Source organism: Schistocerca americana, chromosome 6 (assembly GCF_021461395.2).
Source record: "Schistocerca americana isolate TAMUIC-IGC-003095 chromosome 6, iqSchAmer2.1, whole genome shotgun sequence".
In the NCBI taxonomy this organism is placed as follows: domain Eukaryota; kingdom Metazoa; phylum Arthropoda; class Insecta; order Orthoptera; family Acrididae; genus Schistocerca; species Schistocerca americana.
Genome location: NC_060124.1, coordinates 610,644,313 through 610,670,174, shown reverse-complemented (window position 1 = coordinate 610,670,174; position 25,862 = coordinate 610,644,313). Strand labels below are relative to the sequence as shown.

Here is a 25,862-nt window from a genome sequence, read left to right as displayed (position 1 = left end):
ATGCTGGATGTAGTCCTGTGGAACGGCTTGCCATGCCATTTCCACCTGGCGCCTCAGTTGGACCAGCGTTCGTGCTGGACGTGCAGACCGCGTGAGACGACGCTTCATCCAGTCCCAAACATGCTCAATGGGGGACAGATCCGGAGATCTTGCTGGCCAGGGTAGTTGACTTACACCTTCTAGAGCACGTTGGGTGGCACGGGATACATGCGGACGTGCATTGTCCTGTTGGAACAGCAAGTTCCCTTGCCGGTCTAGGAATGGTAGAACGATGGGTTCGATGACGGTTTGGATGTACCGTGCACTATTCAGTGTCCCCTCGACGATCACCAGTGGTGTACGGCCAGTGTAGGAGATCGCTCCCCACACCATGATGCCGGGTGTTGGCCCTGTGTGCCTCGGTCGTATGCAGTCCTGATTGTGGCGCTCACCTGCACGGCGCCAAACACGCATACGACTATCATTGGCACCAAGGCAGAAGCGACTCTCATTGCTGAAGACGACGCGTCTCCATTCGTCCCTCCATTCACGCCTGTCGCGACACCACTGGAGGCGGGCTGCACGATGTTGGGGCGTGAGCGGAAGACGGCCTAACGGTGTGCGGGACCGTAGCCCAGCTTCATGGAGACGGTTGCGAATGGTCCTCGCCGATACCCCAGGAGCAACAGTGTCCCTAATTTGCTGGGAAGTGGCGGTGCGGTCCCCTACGGCAGTGCGTAGGATCCTATGGTCTTGGCTTGCATCCGTGCGTCGCTGCGGTCCGGTCCCAGGTCGACGGGCACGTGCACCTTCCGCCGACCACTGGCGACAACATCGATGTACTGTGGAGACCTCACGCCCCATGTGTTGAGCAATTCGGCGGTACGTCCACCCGTCCTCCCGCATGCCCACTATACGTCCTCGCTCAAAGTCCGTCAACTGCACATACGGTTCACGTCCACGCTGTAGCGGCATGCTACCAGTGTTAAAGACTGCGATGGAGCTCCGTATGCCACGGCAAACTGGCTGACACTGAAGGCGGTGTTGCACAAATGCTGCGCAGCTAGCGCCATTCGACGGCCAACACCGCGGTTCCTGGTGTGTCCGCTGTGCCGTGCGTGTGATCATTGCTTGTACAGCTCTCTCGCAGTGTCCGGAGCAATTATGGTGGGTCTGACACACCGGTGTCAATGTGTTCTTTTTTCCATTTCCAGGAGTGTATTTGCCTCATGGTAAATACTTCATCTACCGTTGACCTATTACCACCAAAGTCACACTGATATTATCTCAAACTGTCTCCTGCTGATCTATTGTACATACCACTAGAAAAAATTTTCCCCACATTTAGCAAAGCCATTCCCCAGAAATTCAAACAGCAGCCATGTTTCCTTCATTGCACTGGAGTGGTCCAGTAATGGTTGCTTGACCATTTTTAAATATTTTAATTTTTTTACATGTGATCACTCTATATTTGAGAAATTCAAAACAGTTTTTAAAATAATTTATCTTGCACCTTTACTGGATGGCAGCCATTTTTATTTGTAGGTGCCCGACGATTTTTCAGTCTGGAGACATTGGCGAAAATTGGAATATCTCTGCACTGGGTAAAGTTACAACATTGCAATTGACATGATTGTTTTTAGAAAAGTGTCCTCTACAACATTGTCTATTACACGAAATACCCTAAATTCAAAAATAATCAGTCAAAATGACCTCCAAAGTTTGGTATCCAAATTTTCAAAAATCCGCTTTTTAGGCCCAAAAATAACAAACAAGGAGTGATTTATGAGAGTATGTTTTTAGATATCATACACTACTAGTCTCATATAGGCAAGAACACTTACAAATGTTTCCTCAATTTCTTATGAATTTTTGAAATTTGAAAATTTTCATTTTTTCGAAGTTTGGGGTTAGTTATCTCAGGTGAAACTGAATATAAAAATATGATTTTTGCACAGTTTGTACACCTATATGATAGCAACGTACTGTAGAAATTTCAACAGTGATATCTGACTGAACAAAGATATGAATTTTTGAAAATGAGGAAATAATTCACATTACTGATCTTATGGCTGGCTGTTGCCTACAAGTATTTAAATGGTTTATTGTTTCACTGTAATAAAATTTAATTGTGACCTACATTTAGTTAACACTATCACCCAATATTGATTTAGTTTATTTTTAATAATGCAATATTAAACGAAAGGAGCTTTTGCCTTTGTTTCTATGGTAATAAAAAAGCTTATTTACGTTTAGGTTTATTGTCAATAGAGAAGTACATTACTGCTGGGTGTGGCATTGTTGTAGTCAGTCTGTTCTGAAACCTCTGTTAGAGTGGATGTATAGTGTGTAGAATGTGTTGTGTACTTTGTTCTGTGTGTAATTTGTAATTTATTTTGAGAGAATAACTGGAATGCAATAACATGGATAAACATTGCTCTGTTGGACAGATAGCAAGTGAAGTGTGTAACAAAACAGTTTATGGTTCAGTTTCAAAAAACTTAAAAAATGTCAATGACTTTGATGAAGTTGGACAAACTTTGTTTAAATTTCGATTAAGTTCTTCTGTAACATCAGTGTTTGAGTATCATCAGAAAAAATATATTCTGAAGTACAACCACATTTTTGGAAGAAAGTGCCGTGAACCACTTAAAGTTCATAAAAAGCCTATTACTAAAGGTTTGAGGGAAACAAAATTTGAACATTTGTCCTTGTTATGCGAGAGTAGAACAACTTCCCAAGTGAAATGTAATGTGATTCCTGGAAAGTCCATGTGCCCAAATTGTTACTCAAAAATATTTGTTGTGAATCCAGAACCAGAATCATGTAGGACGTTGCTAATGACATTTATATTCCTAATGAGGAAACTGTTAGCATATTGGATTTTGCTTGTTCTAATTTAGGTGTATCTCCTGCTTTGAAAATTACAAAATTAAGTAGAAGAAAAAAGCAGCTATTGAAAATAATGTACAACAAATTTCAGACAAAATTAGAAAAGACTTGGACTCATGCTTTAATAATACAGATACCAACATTATTTCTAAAGAAGAAGGAAACCTACCACCAGCATTATCCGACACTGAAAATTTGAGCTTAATACAGAAATTAAAAATTAAATGTTCAGTGACATCTAAAAAGCAAAAGTAAAGATTTTTATTTGCTCCCTGACTCATGGTGAAGAGAAAAAATAGTTCCTGAATTCTACGTTCCCCATCGTTTGGTTAAAGTAAACCGAAAATTAGTGAAAGAACTGTGCATTCCAGTTTTAGGAAAGAAGAAAGGAGTAGGGGTAAGTGAAGAAACCATTAAAAAGATCCAGCAGTTTTTTGAAGGTTGCAAAGACAGCAAGAGTGTTGTTATAAATGGAGTTAAAGTAACTAAGCAGAAACGACTAGTGCTGTCAAATTTAAATAAACTTTATGTAGCTTTAAAAAATTCTCATCCTGAGTGCAAAATTGGAAGGTCAAAATTTTGTGACCTCCGCCCTAAGTGGTGTATTTTGGCTGGGTCCTCAGGGACACACTCCATATGTGTTTGCTTATATCATCAAAATGTCAAACTGATGATTGCGGGTGCTAAACTCCGTGGTCTTAACTACAAAGAGTTATTAGATTTAATGGTCTGCAACACTAACAGTATGACTGCATGATGAGTTTGTGTAACAAATGCCCTGGTAAGGAAACGGTTATTGAATTGTTTCATGAATATGATGAGGAAGTGCCAGACAGTATAACCTTCAAACAGTGGGTCACAACTGACAGGGCAGAAATGATAACAGTGGTTAAATCTCACAAAGAGTACTTGGAATCTTTAATTGATAACTCGCAAAAACTCAAAAGTCACCACTATGTTTCTAAAATCCAAAGTGAGTCTTTAAAGGACGAAAAAGCACAACTTCATGAAACTGAATGCATAGTGCTAGCTGATTTTGCAGAAAATTTTACTTTTGTGATTCAGGATGCAATCACAAGGGTAAAACTGGGTCAATGACCAGGCAACAGCGCATCCATTTGTTCTCTACTTTAAAAATGAAAAAGATGAAGTTTGGAGTTCTTCAATTTGCATTCTTACCGACTACTTGGAAAACAACACTTTCGCCGTGCATGTGTTTCAAAAGTATGTGACAACTTACACAAAAGAAAATTTTCCCAAGGTTGAGAAGCTGATATACTTTTCAGATGGTAGTGGTAGTCAATATAAGAACAAAAAGAATTTTTTAAAGCTGTGCAACTACAAAGTACACTTTGGGTTGGAGGCTGAATGGCACTTTTTTGCATCTTGCCGTGGTAAAAATGCATGTGATGGAGTAAGACCAAATTCTCACAGTGCAGGACATGTATGTCTTTTGCAAGGATAATATTAAAGGAATTGCCTATTTTCTGATCAAGAAAGAAGCAGTTCTGCATGTGAAAACAACACTACAAACCAAATTTAAAAACTGTATAGCAATAAAAGGAACAATGCTTTCCACAAATTCCTTGGCATTGCGGAAAACTTAGTTTGATGCTATGTAACATCAGAAACCGAAATTTATGAGGATCATTGTGTCAGTAAAATTACATCTATCTTTAATGTTGAATGACATAGTGGTATGTGTGAATGATGGACAGTGGGGGCTTGCAGAGGTTGAAAGAATAAGTTTGGAAAATGATGTTTTTGTGCATTTTTACCACCATGCTGGCCCAAGATCATAATTTTGAGAAATCTACTAGTGACAAAGTTTGGATACTAATTTCAAAAATTCATAAAAAAATTAAGGAAACATTTGTAAGTGTTCTTGTTCTATATGAGGCTAGTAGTGTATGATAACTGACTATAGGAAAAAAGACTCATAAATCACTCCTTGTTTGTTATTTTCAGGCCTAAAAAGTAGATTTTAGAAAATTTGGATACTAAACTTTGGGAGGTCATTTTGACTGGTTATTCTTGAATTTAGGGTATTTTGTGTAATAGACAATGTTGTAGAGGATGCTTTTCTAAAAACAGTCATGTCAGTTGTGATGATGTAACTTAACCCAGCACAGAGATATTCATATTTTGTTAACGTCTCTAAACTGAAACATCGTCTCGTGCTTACAAATGAAAATGGCCATTCAGTACAGATGAAAGGTAAAAGTTGTTTAAAAACTGTTTTGAACTTCTCAATTACAGGATACTCACACACAAAAAAATTAAAATACAGTAAAACTTCATTAACACAAATCTGAAGGGGCCGAAAAATCAGGAGTTAGTGTCAAAAAAATTGTGTTACATGAATAACTCAGATTTTAATAAGTATACATGTGCAGCAGTACACTAATGTGTAATACACTACACTATCAATCAAGTTATTGTAGACTTATAACACTATAAAGTGATTGTAAAATTATAAGTATTCACAAATTGTGTACATTACTTTCTTGGAAAAAAATTCGGTCGTTGTTTGCCGACGTTCATGGGAACCTTAATATTTTGTAACTTCACAACCAGTTGTAATGATAGCATCCGTAAACCCAGCAGTGACATCGGATGTTGAAGCGAACCGTTCTAAAAAGTCCAAGGCAGCAAACATCTCCTGACGGGTAGGTGGAATGGTATCTGTAATCTCCTCCTCTTCACTTTCTTCTGATGGCCCTTCTTGCACCTCGTTCACAGCTTTTGACACATCCGATTCCACAGAAGCACATACGGCAACATCGTCATCTGCACTAATGAATTCTTCGAAGCTAATTCCAGGGTTCACAACGTCTTGCAGAACTGTCCATTCATCAGGTGAAGTGGCATCTTCTAACTCGTGGACATCTTCAGTGTTGCTATGTCTCCAAGCTCTGTTAAAGCACATCCCTATATGATGATGTGATACTGAGTTCCAGGCTGCTGCGATGGCCTTTAGTGCGTCAAGCATATTCCAATTTGGGGTTGCACTATTGTTTTCAGCAGCACGAATTCCAGCTCTTACAAGTCGCTTGTGATAAGCTCTCTTTATGAGAGAGATTATGCCTTGGTCCAAAGGCTGAAGGCGGCTTGTGGCGTTGGGTGGAAAAAACTGAACCTTTATGTTGGATAGGTTCAGATCATGAATGTTATGGGCAGTACATCTGTCCTATGTAAGAACAACATGTCTTTTTTGAGCAACCATTTGACTGTTGAAATGAAGAAGCTACTAGTGAAATGATGTGCCATCGATCCAAGCTTTCTTATGATGAGAGTAGATGCAGTGTAAAGTGTCCATATTTATGTTTTTAAAGCAACGTGGTTTCTCGGATTTACCAATAACCCAGGGGCGAAACTTCTCACTGCCATCAGCATTACAGCACAGTACAACAGTCACACGTTGTTTGCTTCGTGCTCCACTGTGACACTAATCATCTTTTATCCCCAGGGTGTGATTTGGAAAAATATTGTAGAAATCTAGTTTCATTCATGTTAAACACATCACATGAGGCATACTTTACCCTGACTCTGTTGAATTGATGCAACCAGCTGTTCGCACTTTCTTCATCAACTTTATTTGCTTCACCACAAAATTGTACAGATGAAACTGAATGTCTCTTTTGGAACCGATACAACCAACCAGCAGAACAACAGATGTCTTCGATGCCCATATCTTTAGCAGTATCATTTGCTTTTGACTGACTCACAGGGCCAGTTAAAGGGATGTTAGATGCACGCATATGACTGAACCATTCTAGCTGTAATGTCTTGATGTCTTCATACTTGGCAGTACGAAGTCGTTTAGATTTGTTTCCAGAACCTGATGCCGCAGCATTAAGAATTTTTTCTCGGTTCTTAATAATCATAGATAAAGTAGATTTAGGTATTCCAAACTGCCCTGGAACTGCTGTTTTCTTGGTACACAGTGCACTTCATCTAGAATCTTACAGCTGTCTGTTAACACTTTGCCATTTTCATGGGCTACGGTACCGGTTGTAACTGTAGTTTTTATTCAGTATTCCAACTCGATATGGCTACGACTAACAGAAGACCTGTCAAGTCTGGCACTGAGTACGTTCCTAAATGCTGCTGCACACATTATTGAATGTCTTACAATGTACAGCATATGCTGATTCTGGCTACTGACCTACAACACGTTAAAAACAAGTCAACAATAAGTATAATTAGCTTTGTAGCTATGTTTCCTACATTCATTTCGGAAAAATAATTATGCTTTAGAATACTCTAAGGTCAGAAGTTTGTGTTACAGTGAAATTTAATTACGCTAGGAATGGAAACAGAGTTCGTAATTCGCCTTAACCGAAATTCGTGTTAACCGATAAAACATACCATAAAAACTAATGTATTCCTGGTGGGACCAATATTTTTTTCACATTAACCGCGAGTTCGTGCTAACAAGGTTATACTGTAATTATAAATGGTCAAGCAACCATCTTAATTTTTATTGGACCACTTCATTTGGATTGACCCCTTAGTTTAATGTGGAATTCTTTTCACATCTCCTATCAACTGAAGTACGTAGATTCAGTTGTGGAGGTGGGTTCCCTTCACGACCTCTTCTCAATTGATCTATCTTTCAGTCTGCAGTTTTACAAGGTAACTGCTCACTTCTCGTGGGAATGCCTTTCAAAATTCCATTGATAAATCTCTCTCCATCCAGCCAGAACACGATTATCTGTCACAAAATCTCTCTCTTTATCTGTAAACACCATTAGGTCTATATTCCTGAGTTTAATATTCTTTAAAAAAAATTCTGCTTTCACACTATTAGTAATGGTCTTCCATCTCCACATTTGATCATGACTTTCCATTTTTCCTCGCACACACTTTTGCTGCCTGTATTCCGTATTCATTTCATACTGCCTTCATTGTAAGCATTTCACTCTTGCTTCCTTTTTCTGTTCAACTGCAAGTGTACACTCATCTTCATACTAGTTTTCACTTCTAACAAGGATATGCCCCAGAGATGGGAACAACTTTCAGAAATCGTTTATATGGTTAGGGTCTCAGGTACTTTAGCCTACAGCTGTTCACCCTGGTGGACTCTCGTTTTTGTTTTGTTACTATTCTATGGCATTAAAACTAATAAAATAATCATATGGGAACTGTGGTGTTATGATTAGCATACTAGTCAGCCTGCTGTGTAGAAGGCTGCAGATTCAAAATGTTGTCAAGTGCCTTAAAATTTTTTATTTTTGAATCTTTATAGAAATAACTGATTATTATTTTTATTTAATTAATTGGTTTAAATGTACTTTTTTAAATTTCTAAGTCTTTGTCACCTCATTTTAATCATAATATAAACTTTTTCATTTGCTCTCATTTTTTCTTTCCATCCTTTTTTGCATTTGGAACCTTTGTGCATGTGATTTCAATTACTTTTATTTATCCCTCATAACATTTAAATGTTTGAAAATGCCAACCTATCGGTTAAAAACCAAAACACAAAAGAATATTTACATTAGTTTGCAATGGTGTCAAAATGTATTTTTCGTTGCTGACAAGATGCATATTTTTTGGATGATAATTGTCATACAAACAATTAAAACAAAATTCTTCTTGCACTATCATCAAAATAATGCAGATGAAGATGTAAACAAAAGAAAGGACAATACTTAAAATGATATTCACGCAAAGTCAGGAATAGAAATAATAAATTCAATAACATGGACAAACATATAAGATGATCAAATGGAAGAAACTAAAATGCACACAATAAAAAAAACCATTTGCACAAAGACTCCAAATAAAAAAAAGTGATAGGAAGAAAAATGAAAGCAAATGAAAACATTAATACAGTGACTCAAATGACATGACAAACAATTATAAACCAACTATTTGAATACGAACAACAATCAAAGGCATTTTGGTAAAAATATAAAAATAAATTAGAAAGCAGCTTACGAGATTTGAACCCACCACATTTTACACATCACACTCTTATGCTAACCACTCCACCAAAATGCCTTTATAATTATTGAAGTTTCACATAATTATGAAATTTTTTCATCGATAACTTGCAAATGAGGGATCATCAGGGTGAATGGCTGCAAGGTGAGATACCTGGGACCCTAACCAACATTAATGTATAGATACTTTAAAAAACTCAATTCCATCACGGGGACCTCTTCTCGATTCAAAGAGTATATTCCAGTCAATGTTGTCACAAACACTTTTTCTAAACCAACAAATACCATAAGTGTGTGTTTGCTCTCTTCTAACATGTGTCTTTTGATCAGCATCGCCTCATGTAACCACACTTCTTTGCAATCCAAATGTATCTTTCCTAACATCAGTATCTACAAGTTTTTCCAGTCTTCTGTAATTGTGTGTCAGTGTTATGCAACCATGGCTTTTTAAACTGATAGTCCAGTAATGTTCAGGTCAGTGAACTCTTAGAATAGGCGATGTTCTATCTGCAATCATTAAAATCTATAGATTCAGAGAAAGTTATTGAGTCTGTTGACTGAAGTACACTCTTTGTAATTCTGAAGGTGGCAGGGATAAAATACAAGCAATACCTAGTTCTTGGAAATCTAGGAGCATTCATCTGCCATTCAACTTTTGTCTTTATAGGTCTGTGTTATAATCAGAGAATGAAGGAGGTGGGAAAAAAAACCTTTTCAAACTGTCATCAATAGCTCAATTACATTAACAAAATTACTGACAGTCGGGCACAGAAGGGGGCAGTGATGTCAGTTACAGTTTGTCTGCCCGAACAATACAGCTGTGGTACAAAAAGCCTGACCTTTCTTATCTCGATAAATTCACACGTTGTCCATTAACGTGCACTAATGGGTTTACTTAGAAGAGTGGAAATATTTTTCACTTTCCTGCACCCTTTCACAACTAGTTTAAGACATTCAGTTGTTCAAAATAAACATACTGCACAGAGAAAATGTAAACAATGAGAACAAACAACAACTGTTATGTTACCAGCCAGAAATGTCATCTGCAACTGACTGTGGCAACTGGCATCTGAGGTAGCAGCAAGATATGACACCCATGAACAAAAAAGAAGGTGCAGCTACACTCATTCTCCGGTTAGTTGCTGCTACAGTAGCTATCTACAATACAAGTAGCTGTCACTCACTTTTTTTTTTATTCTGATCCAAATGTAACTAAGATTCAATGTAGGCTAACTGCTGGATATAAATGGGTAACAATTCAGTAACAAAATACCTCTGAAAAAGGAACCAGGAATGAAATGTTAACACATGTTAATAAAAACTGAGCAAGGTAGAAATAAAAAAAAAAAATCTTTAATATGTTTACACTGTTACAGGAATAAACAGCTCAACAAAACTTAAGCTCTGTTTAAAATACAACATTACATCTACAGCAGTTGCAAATGTTTCAATGATAATAACTCGTTAACAAAAATCTCTCGACACACACACACACACACACACACACACACACACACACACACACAGTTTGTACACATTTTCAGGGACTCCATGAGTGAATATGCGACCATGAAATGTATCTTATGTACACTGTCCGTAACGTTCAAGCACTGGAGTCAGTGGCCCACTGTACACCTACAGCAGTTTATGTACAGAGATTCTGCTTCCCAAGCAGAAAGCTGCACTATATTTTGCTAATGCAATGGAATATTGATTTGTTTCTATTCTTCTTTCTTTGCTTTTTTCTCTTCTTCTTCAGGTTTATCTGCACTGCTGCCACTACTTCCAGTACTGGAGGAGTCCCTCTCTGCAGCCATCTGAGGGGAGGTGAGAAGAACAGGTTATAGGCTATTATTATTATTGTTACCACCACCAGACGAATTCTCCCAACTTTCACACCCATATATTAGAACTTGTAAGCAATTAGTTTTCTCTCCAAAGTAGGATGTGTACAAATATGATTTGGTGCACGAACAGAACCGTAAACTCCCCCAGTTTATAACTGGCACTCTTCACATGTTCTGCGAATGCTTCTCAGGTCTCCTAACATGTTTATGCGGTACTCATGATTGCTCCATACCTTATGTAGCATCATCTTGTCAATGGTCATCACAGCAGCACTGTTGCATTCTCAAAGCTGTTCCAGTGTTCTAGGCAATGGAGATACAGGAACTTGGTCCTTAATGGACCTCCAAAGGAAAAAATCACAAGGCGTTTTGGGGAGCCAAGAGAACAGAGCCACATAATCTTTATTACTAAATCAATTCAGTGATGCTGAAGTTTGTTGTTTAGGTGGTGACAAACACTGAATGCTCTGATGAGGGTCTGCCCTGTCTTGTTGGAAGATGTAATTATTGGAATTGGCAGTCAGTTGTAGAAACAACCAGAGCTGCATTACATCAGGTTAAGAGGTACCTATTAATCTTCTCATAGAAGAAACACTGCCTATATACATTCTCTGTTACGTGGTACAGAAATCACTAACCTTTGACAAATCTAATTCGTGCACCTTAATTTTGTGGGGCTTTCCAGGTAAACGGAAGGTTGCTTTGTCACAAACATCAGCTTGGAGGTGAAATGTTCATCCTCAAGTCTTTCCTGCATTGCGATGCAAAATTGAAGGTGCAGGCCTTACTCTTCAAGTTTTAATTGCTGTACAAGCTGCAGACCACACTTGCAATGTAACTACCGCCGTAAAATCTTCCCCATAGTTTGCTGCTGTACTCCAAGTTTGTGACTTGCATATACTGTTGACTGGACTGCATAAAAAGCTTTACTTCATCCTCTAAAGAGATGGCATTTGGAAGACTTTGTCAACTGGTACTTTTATAATTACAGGGACAACCAGTGCCCCTAAATTCTTGATACCAACACAGTGCTCTGTTTACATGATGGTTCTTGTCCATGATTCTTTCTGAAAACATTCTACACTGTTGTAAAAAAACATCTTGGATATTTCAACACAAAAACTTTTTGTTTTGTCGCAATTTTGTCAATGCCAACTGGTAGGCACAATGCGAACTCCACGAGTTTACAGTTTTATTTGTACATCAACCATATTTGTACAAGTAACACCTTGGGGGATACAGAACTTTGAAAATGAATGAATCATTAAAATAATAGCCCCGTACAGTGTGTATTGTCTTAGGATAATTACATAAAGACGAATGTATAACATAATGAGTAGACACATTCAGTGTTATGTTCAGAAATGTGTTAAGAATATAAACTCATCATCCCAACAATCATGGTACAACACTATGTGATCAGCAGAAAAATTTTGCTATTCCTATATTGTAATCATTTTAAACTGAGGGATCTACAGCAATAAGTCATGACATTGAAACATGTGTTTATGGTCCTAATTATATCCATATTTTGCTTCTTCATGTCACAAAATTCTCTCTCTCAGATCTCAAATTGGTGATCATTTGAACGTCTCCAGTTCGCATGCAAATGGTTCTTGTCATTGTTTTTAGGATCAGCAATTTATGTTGTAAGCACATTTTCATACAGTTCTGAGTGTTCAAGGTCACACACTTTCCTTACTAGGAAATAAAAAAAGGGGGTGGGGGTGGTAACTGATCACAGCCCATTTGCTGCTGGAACATTTCTTTAACAGGCTGGAATTCTTGTCCATGATACAATTTTTTGGTATGCACCCAGTGCCAATATTTGTAAATATTTACTTAAGGCTACACTGATGAGCCAAAACATTATGACCATTGTCCACTGCAAGGTTGTATACTGCCTGCTGGCACTGAGGGCAAATTGTCATTACAGTGGGCAGGGGCTCATAGAAACTGGCTCACACATCAATGGAATCATGTCGCCTGGTCGGATGAATCCAGTTTATTGCTAAAACTGGTTGATGCTTGTGTTCAGATATACCATGATTCACGCAAATGGCTGCTCAAAACATTTAGTGCGCCACACACTCAGGCCAGTGGGAGCAGTATTACGTTATGGGGTACATTCACCTGGGCTTCCAAGGGACGTGCAGTAGTAATCTAAGGCACCATGACAGCTGTGGACTATGAACATTATCAGGGACTACTTGTTACCCCTCACACTTTATGTCTTCCCCAAAAGCAGTGGCACCTTCCAGCAGGATAACTGTCATATTCCATGCCTTTTGTGGTATGATTTTGTTAACTGAGGAGTGGCGGCAAATGAAAAAAGGGGGGGGGGAGGGGGCTGAGGGAGGGAGGGAGGGCTAAAGTTCACCATTATGGATAAATAAATATTACATGCTACTGATTTGTCTCTAACTCAGAACCCATTATTAGTTGTAACAATACGACAGAGGAAACTTCTACAGCTTCTCTTCAAGTTTCTATTCGTTTTGGAAGCTTTTGTAACAACCTCACTACAAAATTTAACACCTACCACACAAACTTATTAGAAACTTCCTGAAGCAATGCAATAACCGACTTCAAAGTTCAAAACAATGACAAGTTTTTATTTGTTCTGTAAGCTCAAACACTTGTACGACACCATCTTTTAAGAAATTAAGTAAATTTACCTTTTTGTATGCCATTTCAAATAATTTTAGTGATGCTTGTTGAAGAGAACCTGCTGCTTTACGTATTTCTTCAGGGTCTGTCTCATCTTTCTTGGCAACTAGTTCACGAACTTTCTGTATCTCTTCCTTCATTTTGTCACACTGAAAAAGAGTTATTATTAACATTGTTGTTATTGCCACAGAAAACAACAAAAGAAAATAACACTAGTGAGCCAGATAAACGTACAGTACTCAAACATAGGGACCTGAAATGTATCTATTTTTTGGTGAGATTTGCATGCCTGAAGATGAAACTGATCGCAAAAAATAAAAGAACAGTGATTAGAAATAGCAGTACTAACAAAAAGAGTACACAGTTTTATTCTTTATTAATAATTCTTGAGTGGAATATTTGCTTTAGGGGAAAAAAAAAAGTTTCTTTTGTGAAATAGTCTTTGCTCATTTTCTTCTGTTGGCTGTAAGTTTTCTGTTGAGATGCGGCAGCATTTTTTCACTGGTGAACAGTGTGGTTCTCTGAGTTCAGGTGTGCCTTCTCTCACCCAGTTCGACAACTGCAAAGTCTGCAGATCACTGATTTCAAATCTGCAGCTTAGAAGCCCTGTTAACATACTACAGAGAAAGGTTTAGGAAGAAAGTTTCAGAAATGGAGGAAGAAAAACAACAAGTATAAAGAAGAAAGCAAAAATAAGCATAGTGAAACAATACTGAAAGGAAAGATGAAGACTTTAAATTAGAACACTGGCTCTAGAGGGGCCCAATGTGGGAAGAAGCAGCAGCAAAAGAAGCCAGAGATTTGTTTCTGCCTTAAGCTAGGAATTTTCATGGAGAACGTTTTCCCTTGCAACAAGAGAGACAATAACTAGCGAACAACTGTTCTGTACTTAGCAGTAGCAACCCACTAAAAAACATGTCTGATGTCACAGCATAACATTTTGATGACATTTCTGAAGACTTCTAGGACCTGCGTTGACTCAAATTTGGGTTCCAAATGGAAGGGCACAACTAGGTTGAATACCCAATAACATTTCAAAATCATACACTGGGAAAGCTTAAAATCATACTTCAGTTCGTGAAGTTTGCTTATTTAATGTACGTATGTGCGTTCTGCACAGTGAAGGCTCCTCGCAAAATATGTACACAGAATTACAAATCTGAGCTACAATTTATAACAGCATTTGTTTGATGATCAGTTAATAATAATGTTTTACTTTTATCCCAATAAAGAGACACCCATGGTTTTTATTATTTCAAATATAAACCATTACTAACAAGTAGTCAAGGGACATTATTCACTACACGTTACTTACAATTAATTTACCATCACCATCATTGTGAATTTGTGATCACAGTTTTCCTATAAATGTATGAGACATATGTAGACCAAAGTTATTTTTATGCCTTGCTTTAGTTATTCGTCTTCCATTATGCCAGAGGGCAGTTCATAATGAAATGAATTCAATGCACTGATACGAATGTAAACTGTCCAGGTCAGTTGAACTCGCAATGTAATGAATACGTACTGGCAATTTGAAGTGTGTACCAAACTACGACTTCAGACCAAATTTCCTGCTTATCATGAGGAGTCGCCTGAACCATTAGGCCACCTGAGCAGACCTCTAATGTCACTGATATTGCCACCTACTATGGTTTCCAAACACTAGCTGTTCACTCGAAGGCTATGCGGGAATATCCACATTAGAAGAACAGAGATAATGGAGCCACGTGGCTGTACCATGACACTGCAAATGTTAAATGAAATAAATGAACAGAAATGAAATTATATAAATGCTGTCAGAAATGCTGATTCAACTTTCAAAAATATATCAATCGCTTTTATCAGTGTAAGACATGGTCCTCCACCACCTCTTCTCAACGACTGATACTTTTCTCACACACCGTTTGACAAATTCTGGCAGTAGTGTTCTGGAATAATAAGTGGACCCATCAGTGACAATGAAAGGGAGTCAGGCCTTGAGACATGCTCAGATTATATATGTGATCTCTTAGGTATAGAGCACAACAACTAAATTTAAAGAACTTGGTAGAATTTTAGCATACCTCTTCTTTTGGTAATTGGTCCTTAAACTCCTCCATCTTGGACTCAATATCATGAGTGATACTTTCTGCTTGATTAACTGCTTCCACACGGTCTTTCTTTACCTTATCCTGTGCAGCAAATGCTTCAGCATTCCGTATCATATTTTCTATCTCGTCGTTGCTTAAGCCACCTGATGACTGGATAACAACTGAAAACAAAAATTTTAAATATTAATGAGGTACCTACCAGTACCGTAATTTGCGCGCATTTAAAATAAAGATTACTCGTGTTAGGCATATTGGTGTGACTGAATTAATGCAAGATCACAAAATTGATTTACGAAGAACAGTACAAAGTATGGGAAGTGCTAGATAAGAAAACTTCCAGCCACAGCAGAAAGAGATTGTGGTGTGTGTGTGCGTGTGTGTGTGTGTGTGGTTTTTTTTTTTTTTTTTATTTTTACTTCAGGAAGACTTTTGTCCAAAAGCTTAAACATGCAGCAGTCTTTTTGTTGACCATGTCTACGAGTGAGTGTCTTCTCTTTATCAGGGGCAGTAGTCTATCCTTGTCATAATATTGTTGTTACCCATCCCACTTTCCACCGATTATAAATTCTTTATGGTCACTTCTAAAACACAACACTGACAACATGACACATCCACAGCATACTGCCCCAAACACAATGTAATCTGATAACTACTAATGGTAGCGACCAGATACCAATAAATGCTGGTCCATGTAATTTCATAATTGACTCTGCTCACACCAGTCCCCTCACCGAATCCGAAAGTCTCGCTCGAGAGCACGCGGTGAAGTTCGGATCTCATTTCGTTTTTACTGTTTCATTGTTTGTACGTGAATTATGGATCGCAGATCTGTGAAAGCACATGACAGGACTCAGCAATATGCAAGCCACGGTTTATATGCTACAGATTTCCAAATAGTGTTCTGAAAATTTTGCAACTGTCACATGGGGTGGGATAGGAAGGGTAATGTCAAAAAACATATTAAATCAGACAAACTTTCTTCCCACCACCAAGAAAATGCTGCTGCTGCTTCTCAAAACAGGCAATCATGGACTGCTGATTGCTTAAGCAAAGCTGAAAGAAGTAAGCAAGATTACATTTTCGGTAAAAGAAACTGTTGAGGCATTTTTGAAAGCCAATATTCTACTGGAGAAGTTGGAAAATGCCATCTTATGATGGTGGACTTCTGATTCTCCAATGAAGAACTGGCATGTGGGAAGACCCTGCATGAGAAATATTTCCCACATAAGCAATTTGTTTTTGTGATTTTAGATTATAGTGCACAATAGAAATAAAGGAAGCAAGCTACGCCTCGTGTCTGGTGCGTTACATCTTACATGAAAAATATGTGAGTTTTGTGTACAACACGAATATATCATTATTTGCAGACTTTTAGTAGTGAATTAAACGGCATATTCAAGTCTTCTGGTCACTGTTGCCTTAAATTTAAGCAGAGCTATTAAAGAGAAGAGTATACTTCTCGAATATGTGGTTTTTGCGCATAAAAAGGCTGTATCTTTGGCGATACGTGTCATATTGTGAGAACTGAATTATTATTCAAAATAAGCCGCCATAACAATGAGAAATTCATGAAACAGTTACATTAATAGTCCTTGTTTGCCATGCTAGTTCCCCCCTATCAACTACTCAAAGTTACACACCACAATAATAAAAGAAAGAAAACAATATACAAAATTCCGTGTCTCTAGATAGTGAAGTCACACATATAGAAGTGGGTGAACACATTTAAAACCCTACACACTTTTTGGTCGACAAAAACACAGCAGCGGATGTTGAAAGTGGAATCTTTGCGTTAACCAATGTGATCATAAAGGATTTTTCCTGTGTCTTGTATCTGGTACACAAGAACAGTAGAAGATTCAAGTCTCCTTCACAGTCTCAGAACAGGTGGGTTGGGAATGTGTCATGATTTAAGCACAGGCGCGAAATGGTTATGAATCCTCTGCTCTTTTCTAATCAATATACCAAGAGGACACAGTTATTTTAGGCTGCAGCTGGCCACATTTTACATCTTTTGATATCTTTGCTGAATCTTATAGTTTCTATCAGTCGTGTATCACTTTTTCATTGATTAATCTCAGCATACCTTGATAAGGAAGTCTCTCACTTAGAATTTCACTTAAGTTCATTGCTTGCTTCTCTAAGCTGTCTAATACTGCATTATGAAAGATGGCACTGTGCTCTGGAATCCACAAGGATTTTGTTAGTGTATCTGCTAATACCATCTTACTGCTTCATCTGCAAGACATCATGTACTTTACTGCTTCCCTTAACTGTGATGGCTTCTGCATAATAAGATTGTTGCCTCCAAGGGTAGAGAATAAAAGACTTGATAATTTTCTGCAGGGTTGTATACTGCACATCCTGTTTTATTGCTGTCAATGGTCCTGGATCCATCGGTGTAAATCTTCGTTGAATTCAAGAAAACAATATTGAGCAAACTGGGTTGATTTCAGTCTTCAAATTTGGAGACTTTTTATACTGTGCAATGTTATAAAAGATCAGAACATTTTCTTCTCAGTACCTGAATGGGGCTAGAAATTCTGGTAAGAATAATGTTTTTGTAGTTTCTTTTCATACAAGGTTCACCATTCAAGGGATTTAATAACCGACTGGTTTCTTTTCTTTTCAGATCAATAGTTAAGTTTTTCGGTGTCTGACCAATATTTCATTATGCCATTTATTAAAGGGTGTCCTGTCTGTGAGACTCACTTCAAAATGAATTTATTCACAAGTTTTCCCCCTTCCAGTATTCAGTGACTGTTCCCTTGACTCAACAAGGAGAGCATTGGTAGGTGTGAAAAAACATGCCTCCAGTGGATATTTGAATACGTACTTGAAGTTTGTATAGTTTCGATATTGAATTTCCTGCCTCCCATCAAGATAAAAATATGCACCCACAATCCAAGACCGATCTCACAAGAGTCCTATACATGTTGAGCAGGATTTTTTTTATGCGATGGTGGGCAGTACAATAGCCTTTCACTAAAAATTGTTTATTCGGCTGGAGCCGCGTTCGGGATAATGCTGTAGTTGCTACGCAGCACAGCTGTAGCCTTCTGACTAAGTTTACTTTACTTGAAATAATGGAACAACTGATCCATTGTAAAATGTTCAACCCTATAACTTGATACCAGTAGGTCACCAATTGATGATTTTATTAACAACAGCTGTGTATTTTCTTCAGTTTATTTGTTCCATCCAATGAAGTACTACATTGTAGAGTTTTTCATCCGGAGTATCACTGAAACCCCAACCATGTTTACTCTGTGGTTCTAAAGCCAGAGAATGTGTGTTATCTGGGATCGCATTTCCGTAACTTCCTCTTGGGTCTATTAACAAGTGGTGTGGATAATTATAGCCTCAGTGATTCTTTTGTTTGCTCAATATAAGTGTTTTCTGGCAGCAATTCTGCTCTATCAATGGGGGGATTAGCAGTTTGTTGACATGTCATACCTATTATATTGTATGATTCTGAGGGCCTCTACACTCCCTTTTTTTTCCAGTCCATTCTTGCTGGAGAAAGGGTGTGTGTGTTTCCAATTCCTTTGTAAATTTTGTAAGTCCAAATGGCTGAAATTGAGGTAGATTAATATTTGCAAGCAGAGGGAAAGACTGAACAGTCTGAGAATAGGTTGCATTGCGTAATTAATTCTTAATCTCTTTAAAGCACCAGTTGTCTTGAGCTGCTATTTCATTAACTCTTTTCCTAAATAGGAAGATACTACATTTTTTTCTTCATATCTTCATGTCCATCACAGCAATGTACGCAGGATATACTGGCATTGTGGCGCTGTTCTCTTTTATATTGACAGCAACACCGACAGCAATGATATTGACTGCAACATTGCCAAGCTGTGTGCCCACAACAAACACTGGAAACATCGATTCACTGCTGTTACATGTGGAGTAACGTCACAGGGCATGCTATGAATGTACACATACCGTGGAAGGATTTGAGTAAAACGTGAGACTACCAGCCTGTAAATTTATAACATAACATATGTAATTCTGAGTGACATGTTTCGTCTTTCGCTTTACTCTGATGACATGAACATTGGAAGTTCACAACGTTCCGTAGACACACCTTGAGTTACTCCAGGTTTCAACACCATATGTGTTAAAAGAAAAGAAAAAATTCCTTGACGTCTCTATTTATGTGCTGCTCCATGACTCTGCTGTCAATATCTTTATTCTTGGCCATGACTCTGCTGTCAATATCTTTATTCTTGGCTTGTGTGTAACTTCTGTGTATCTTCTTACAGTAAATGTGTTTTTTTTCGTATCCAGGGTGTAATTACAAAGTTAATAAAATGTTTTCTTGCCTTTAAATAATATTTTTCATCAGGTTATGGGCCCAGTACACGTGTAAAGGCAAACAACACAGTTTAATTAAAACAATATTTTTCATCAGGTTATGGGCCCAGTACACGTGTAAAGGCAAACAACACAGTTTAATTAAAACAATATTTGAAATGAGCGTATGTCTGTAAAGAAACATGACTGCTAGCAGCGATTATAAGGTCAGCATTGATAAGCTTGAAGGACCTGACGACTGGGCTAAATGGAAATGGCATATTTCTATGGTGCTACGTTCATATGGACTAGAAGTTATTATTAACGGTACACGTGAACGTGTAGAGTTGCCGCAAGATGCGACAAGTGAACAAAAAGAAGCGTACGTGGAATGGCACAAGGACGACGCAAAGGCAACAAGTCTTATAGCAAGTGCGCTAAGTAAACCTGTTGCAGAACTCGTCTTAACGTGCAAGAATGCTAAAGAAATCTGGGAAAAATTACGCGCCCGATTTGAACGTAGCAGTACTCAGCGTTTGAATATGTTGATTGAAACATTTTTCCGTGTTAAACGTGATGAATCTGAAGATATTAGTGCACATGTGGCCAAACTGCAAAAGTTATTTGTGGACCTGAACGATGAATTATCAAAACATGAAGAAAATACTCTATCTGAAAGAATCTTAAATGGTCGAATTTTGTCTACACTGGGAAAAGACTACGACAATTTTAAGGATCTCTGGGATACGATACCGACAGAAAAGCAAAGCTTGAATTTATTGATTGAAAAACTCTGTACTATTGAACTGCGTGAACAAGACGTTAATGGAAGTGCAGCTTTTGTCGTTTCTAAAACAAGAAAACGGCAAACAAGTAATCAGCAAGTAAAGATGACGAAGTCACAATTAAAACAGAAGTTTCCGTGTAATAAATGCAAACAATTAGGTCACTGGGCAGCAGAGTGTCCACAGAACACTCGTGACAGCAATAAAAGAAAAGAGAAGAAGCGAGACAGTGAACACGCTGCATTTACTTCATACGCTATGGGTGTGTGTACCAGTAATCACAGTGACCCAAATAAATGGTATTGCGACAGTGGCGCTATAAATCATATCACTCCCAACAAACAGTATTTTGTTTCGTATAGTGAATTTGATGTTCCTCAAGTAATTTCATTGGGAAAACAAAATGTGAAAATGTGTGCGTACGGTCAAGGAACAGTTTACATCCAAATCCGACGAAACAATAAATGGTACAATGCTAGAATGGACAATGTTTTATACGTCCCTGATGCAAGTGCTAATCTGTTCTCTGTGAGAGCCATTGCCTGCAGAGGCTACAGTACTAATTTTAGTTATAATAATGTCTGTGTTCGAAAACAAGTCAGTGGCAATATTGTTATGACAGGTTATGTGAAAAATGGATTTTATGTGTTGAACATGCGTGTTGTTAGAAATGCAAAAATGAATCGTATGAGCTTGATGACTTCATCCGAAACATTGCAAGTGTACCATGAAAGGTTTGGTCATCAGAATAAACATCATGTGAAGAATATTTTAAAAGGAATGAACATTAATGTGGAAGATGCCAAGAGTGAATTTTGTGACGGCTGTGCGGTTGGAAAGATGCATAGGCTGCCATTCAAAACACGAACAATACACGCTACCAGTACTGGTGAATTAATCCACGCGGATGTAAATGGACCAATGAGCACGAAATCTTTTGGAGGCAAGCATTATTATGTATGTTTCAAAGACGATTTTAGTAAATTTCGTCGAATTTTCTTTTTAAGACACAAAAGTGAAGTGTGTACTGTGCTTAAGCAGTTTTTAAATGAAGCACGAACTAATGGACATGTTGTCAAACAATTTAGATGTGATGGTGGCAAAGAATTTAACAATAAGAATGTCAGTGAACTGCTTGCAGACAGGGGAATAGAGCTACTGATTCCTCCTCCTTACACTCCTGAACAAAATGGTGTGGCTGAACGGGAAAATAGGACCATTGTTGAAGCTGCCCGGTCAATGCTAAATCCGAGTAAATTACCTAAAGGGTTGTGGGCAGAGGCATGTAACACAGCAGTCTACCTAATAAATCGTACTGGAAAATCTTCAGTTGAAAATAAAACCCCTTATGAACTATGGTTTAATCGACCAGTAGGAAGACTTGATCATCTCAGAATTTTTGGTACAGGCTGCTATGTTCACATTAACAAACAATTCCGTTCCAAGTTTAATGATAAGGAAGTTTTTGGACGACTTGTTGGATATGTTAATAACAAAGATGGGTTCAGAGTTTGGATTCCATCTAAAAGAAAAGTGGTGTTGAGTCACGATGTAAAATTTAAGCCAGAAATTGTTTGTGATTTACATAGTGATCATGTTGAATTTGAAGTCCCTCGGGAAGAATTTAATGATCCGAATTCATCTAAAGATGACCAATGTAAATCTCCTAGGCTGTACACTTCTGGAGGAAGCCAAACTCAAGAAAAAATTGGCACTCTCGATTCTAGAGAAAGTCAAGAGTCGAGTGAATCTGAAGAAAATGAAGAATTAACAGAATTTCTAAAAGCAGAAGCTGCTGAATCTTCTAATGAAGAGAAACAGAAGAATAAAAGACAACGAAGAAAACCAACCTGGATGGAAAGTGGTGAATTTTGTATGGCAACAAAAGTTGATGCACTTGGATACAAAGATCCAAACTGTTTTTCAGAAATATTGCAGTCAAACGAGAAGGAAGAATGGATGCACACTATTAGTGAAGAACTTCAATCACTTAAGGAAAACAATACCTGGGTGCTGGTTGACCGTCCGAAGAATGCCAAAGTATTGCAAAACCGCTGGGTTCTACGGCGAAAGGTCGCAGTCAATGGAGGTACTCGCTTTAAAGCCAGATTGGTTGCAAAAGGCTGTATTCAGAAAGCAGGAATTGATTATGATGACGCCTTTAGCCCTGTGGCACGTTATGACACCATACGAACTCTGTTGGCTGTAGCTGCTTCAAAGAAAATGCTGCTAGAACAATTCGATGTAAAGACAGCTTTTTTGAATGGAATACTTGAAGATGAAGTATATATGGAACAACCAGAAGGTTTCGAAGATGGTACAGGCCGAGTATGTTTCTTAAAAAAAGGTCTTTATGGGTTGAAGCAAGCGCCACGTTGCTGGAACAAACGTTTTGTTGAGTTCATGAAGAAAGCTGGTTTTTCAAACAGTGATGCAGACCCATGCCTATTTTATCGTAGACAAAATGGAAATAGCCTTTATGTGGCAATCTACGTTGATGATGGCCTGATTGTCGGCAGTAACAAGAAAGAAATTGCTGTTTTTATGGATGTTTTACAACATGAATTCGAAACAACAACTGGCAGTCTTGACAATTTTCTTGGCATAAAAATAAAGCAATATGAAGATGGAGCAATAATGATAAGTCAAGAGAAATACACACAAGAAATTCTGCAAAGATTTCGAATGGCAGAATGCAATACAATCTCAACTCCTATTGGACGTGAGGGCAATAATCAAAACGAAGAAGTTTCGTCATCTGTACCCTACCGTGAAGCAATTGGTTGTCTCATGTACCTTTCAACAGTAACTCGTCCAGACATCACTTTTGCAGTCAATAAAGCTGCTCGAGCTATGGAGAAACCAACCACTGAAGACTGAAATAGAGTAATGCGCATTTTCCGGTATTTGAAAGGGACCTTAAATTTTGGAATTGTATATAATAAAAAAGAAGAGTTAAAAATTTACACTGATGCAGATTTCGCAGGTGATAACCGGACAAGGCGCTCAACAACTGGAATTCTTGCAAAGTACTCAGGTGGTGCAGTGTCATGGACAAGTCAGTTGCAGAAAGTAGTGGCCACATCCACAACCGAGGCGGAAATAATTGCAGCTAGTGAAGGAGCAAAAGAGTTAGTTTGGTTACGTCGTCTGCTATCAGAATTAGTGGAAATGTCGGGGCAGCCTCCAGTTCTTTACATTGACAATGCTAGTGCATTGAAGTTGGCAAAAAATCCAGAATATCATCGACGTTCTAAACATATAGAGGTCCGACATTTCTATGTTCGTGAAAGATATCTGAACGGTGAGATTTTCTTGGAACACATTGATGGACACAATCAGTTGGCAGATATTTTGACTAAACCTCTTGAACGAATTCGATTTAATTTTCTATGTTCAGAAATTGGCATGCAAGAGACAAAGCAATAATTTCATGATTTTTTCTTTTGGAGGAAGTGTTAAAAGAAAAGAAAAAATTCCTTGACGTCTCTATTTATGTGCTGCTCCATGACTCTGCTGTCAATATCTTTATTCTTGGCTTGTGTGTAACTTCTGTGTATCTTCTTACAGTAAATGTGTTTTTTTTCGTATCCAGGGTGTAATTACAAAGTTAATAAAATGTTTTCTTGCCTTTAAATAATATTTTTCCTCAATATGGTTAGGAACATTTGACTCAAAATTTAGCTCAGATATCATTTCTGACTGTACTAAGTAATATGCAGCTGCTGGGGATTTGGCTTCAATTTTTAAACTGTTTCTGCCGGCTTGTGAGATACTAACATAGTGGCCACGGATCCTTAGCATGTGACTGAATAATTTTTCCTATACTCCTTGTGTCAGTTTTCTAGCTTTATAAATAAATTATGCACAGACCATTATCTATGGGCTTGCATAAGTCTCATGGAAGTTTTTCTGGTGGTGGTATTGCTACATTTCAATCTGTTGGCAATGGTTCCTGATCTACGCGCACCTCATTTTCTATTGTATGTTCACAGATACCATCATTGTTACTGCTACTGGGAGTTGCCAGTGGAGCAACCTGTTGTGGCAAATCTAAAGCTCGTCTTCTGTCATGTCCTTGTTACTGACCGTTTCACTGCAGGATTACTTATTTCATTGTTCAAACAATGCATAACACTTACCACCAGATCACTACCATTATTGTTACAATTGGAAATAATATTCCTTCCCTCAACACACACCCTACTGCCGATATCGGTAATGCTAAGCGTGAAGCTTGTTATTAACCTAAGGCCTCTGCAAGAGCTACTCAATGATTCTTATGTAATAATACAACAATATCAATGTGTTAATGTCTGTTTTTGTCAGCTAACAACACTAACCAATAATCACAGTTCAGGATTCATGAAGAATCACTTCACGAAAATCAATTTGTAGTTAACATGACGAGAATTAATTTTTAGTTAACATGTGACAGTTAGCTTACCAAATATCAATTCTACTCAATTTACCATGTATCTTTTTTCAATGGTTTGTGACCTATTTCCTGTTAGCTTGTATCTTCAGTGTCTTACAATCCAATTTTCTTTATTGGTTACCCAATTTTATTGTTGAACTGCCTTCTCTCTCTGTTTTGCAATTTCTTTTCTTTGCCCACCTACCAACTTTTCTCGTTTGGCTACTGTTTTTCTATACTTTGTGATCATTTCCTTGCAGTCTTATTTGCTTTTCACCACTAATTGCAGTAGATTTAACCATCTCTTGTTTCAGTTTTACAGGATCTTTGGCACTTACTTTCAGTCACCAATTTGTCTGCTTATAGGAACTGTACATCATTTTTCACCACATGGTTATCTTTTTCATGCCTTGAGTGTTTTTCATGTTCAATGACCCTCCACTTTAATTAGTGATCTACCTGTTTAGTGATCCCCTTCCCCACTCAATTCTGCAGCTTTGGTATTAACTTAATTGTAGAATTCAATATCAGAATGTGATTTACCAGGTCTGTTCAAAAATTATGGAGTGTTCATAATTTTGCACCAATGGCGTGTTGCAGCGAAATGCGGCTGGTATCCCTGCACATGCCTGCGTTTAATGTGTAACTGCTGGAAGTTTAATTGTAGTATGTCTTTTCGTTATTGTTCGGTGCTGCATTGAATAGAACGTTGTGTTGGAGCAACGCTTCTGCATTAAATTTTGCTTGAAACTCAAGAAAATCATTACAGACACACACCAAGTGATGCAGGAAGCCAATGGTGATGAGTAATAAAGCTGTACTCAGTGTTACAAATGGTTCACACCATTTAAAAATGGTCCGACAAAAGTTGAAGATGACCCTCATTCACGGCACCCTTCGACACCTATCGAAGGATATGTTCATCATGAATT

At 38.0% G+C, this 25,862-nt stretch overlaps 1 protein-coding gene across 1 annotated transcript in view; it reads right to left on the bottom strand.

The window, feature by feature from the left end:
- Positions 1-10,153: 10,153 nt before the first annotated feature.
- LOC124619360 (heat shock 70 kDa protein cognate 5) overlaps positions 10,154-25,862 on the bottom strand; it is an 83,661-nt gene continuing 67,952 nt past the window's right edge. Inside the window, exons 12-14 of the mRNA XM_047145682.1 lie at positions 15,406-15,593; positions 13,348-13,488; positions 10,154-10,639 (exon numbers count right to left, since the gene is read on the bottom strand). Of these exons, the coding sequence (XP_047001638.1) occupies positions 10,544-10,639; positions 13,348-13,488; positions 15,406-15,593 (425 nt within the window). The 3' untranslated portion in view covers positions 10,154-10,543. The remainder of the gene's footprint in view (positions 10,640-13,347; positions 13,489-15,405; positions 15,594-25,862) is intronic.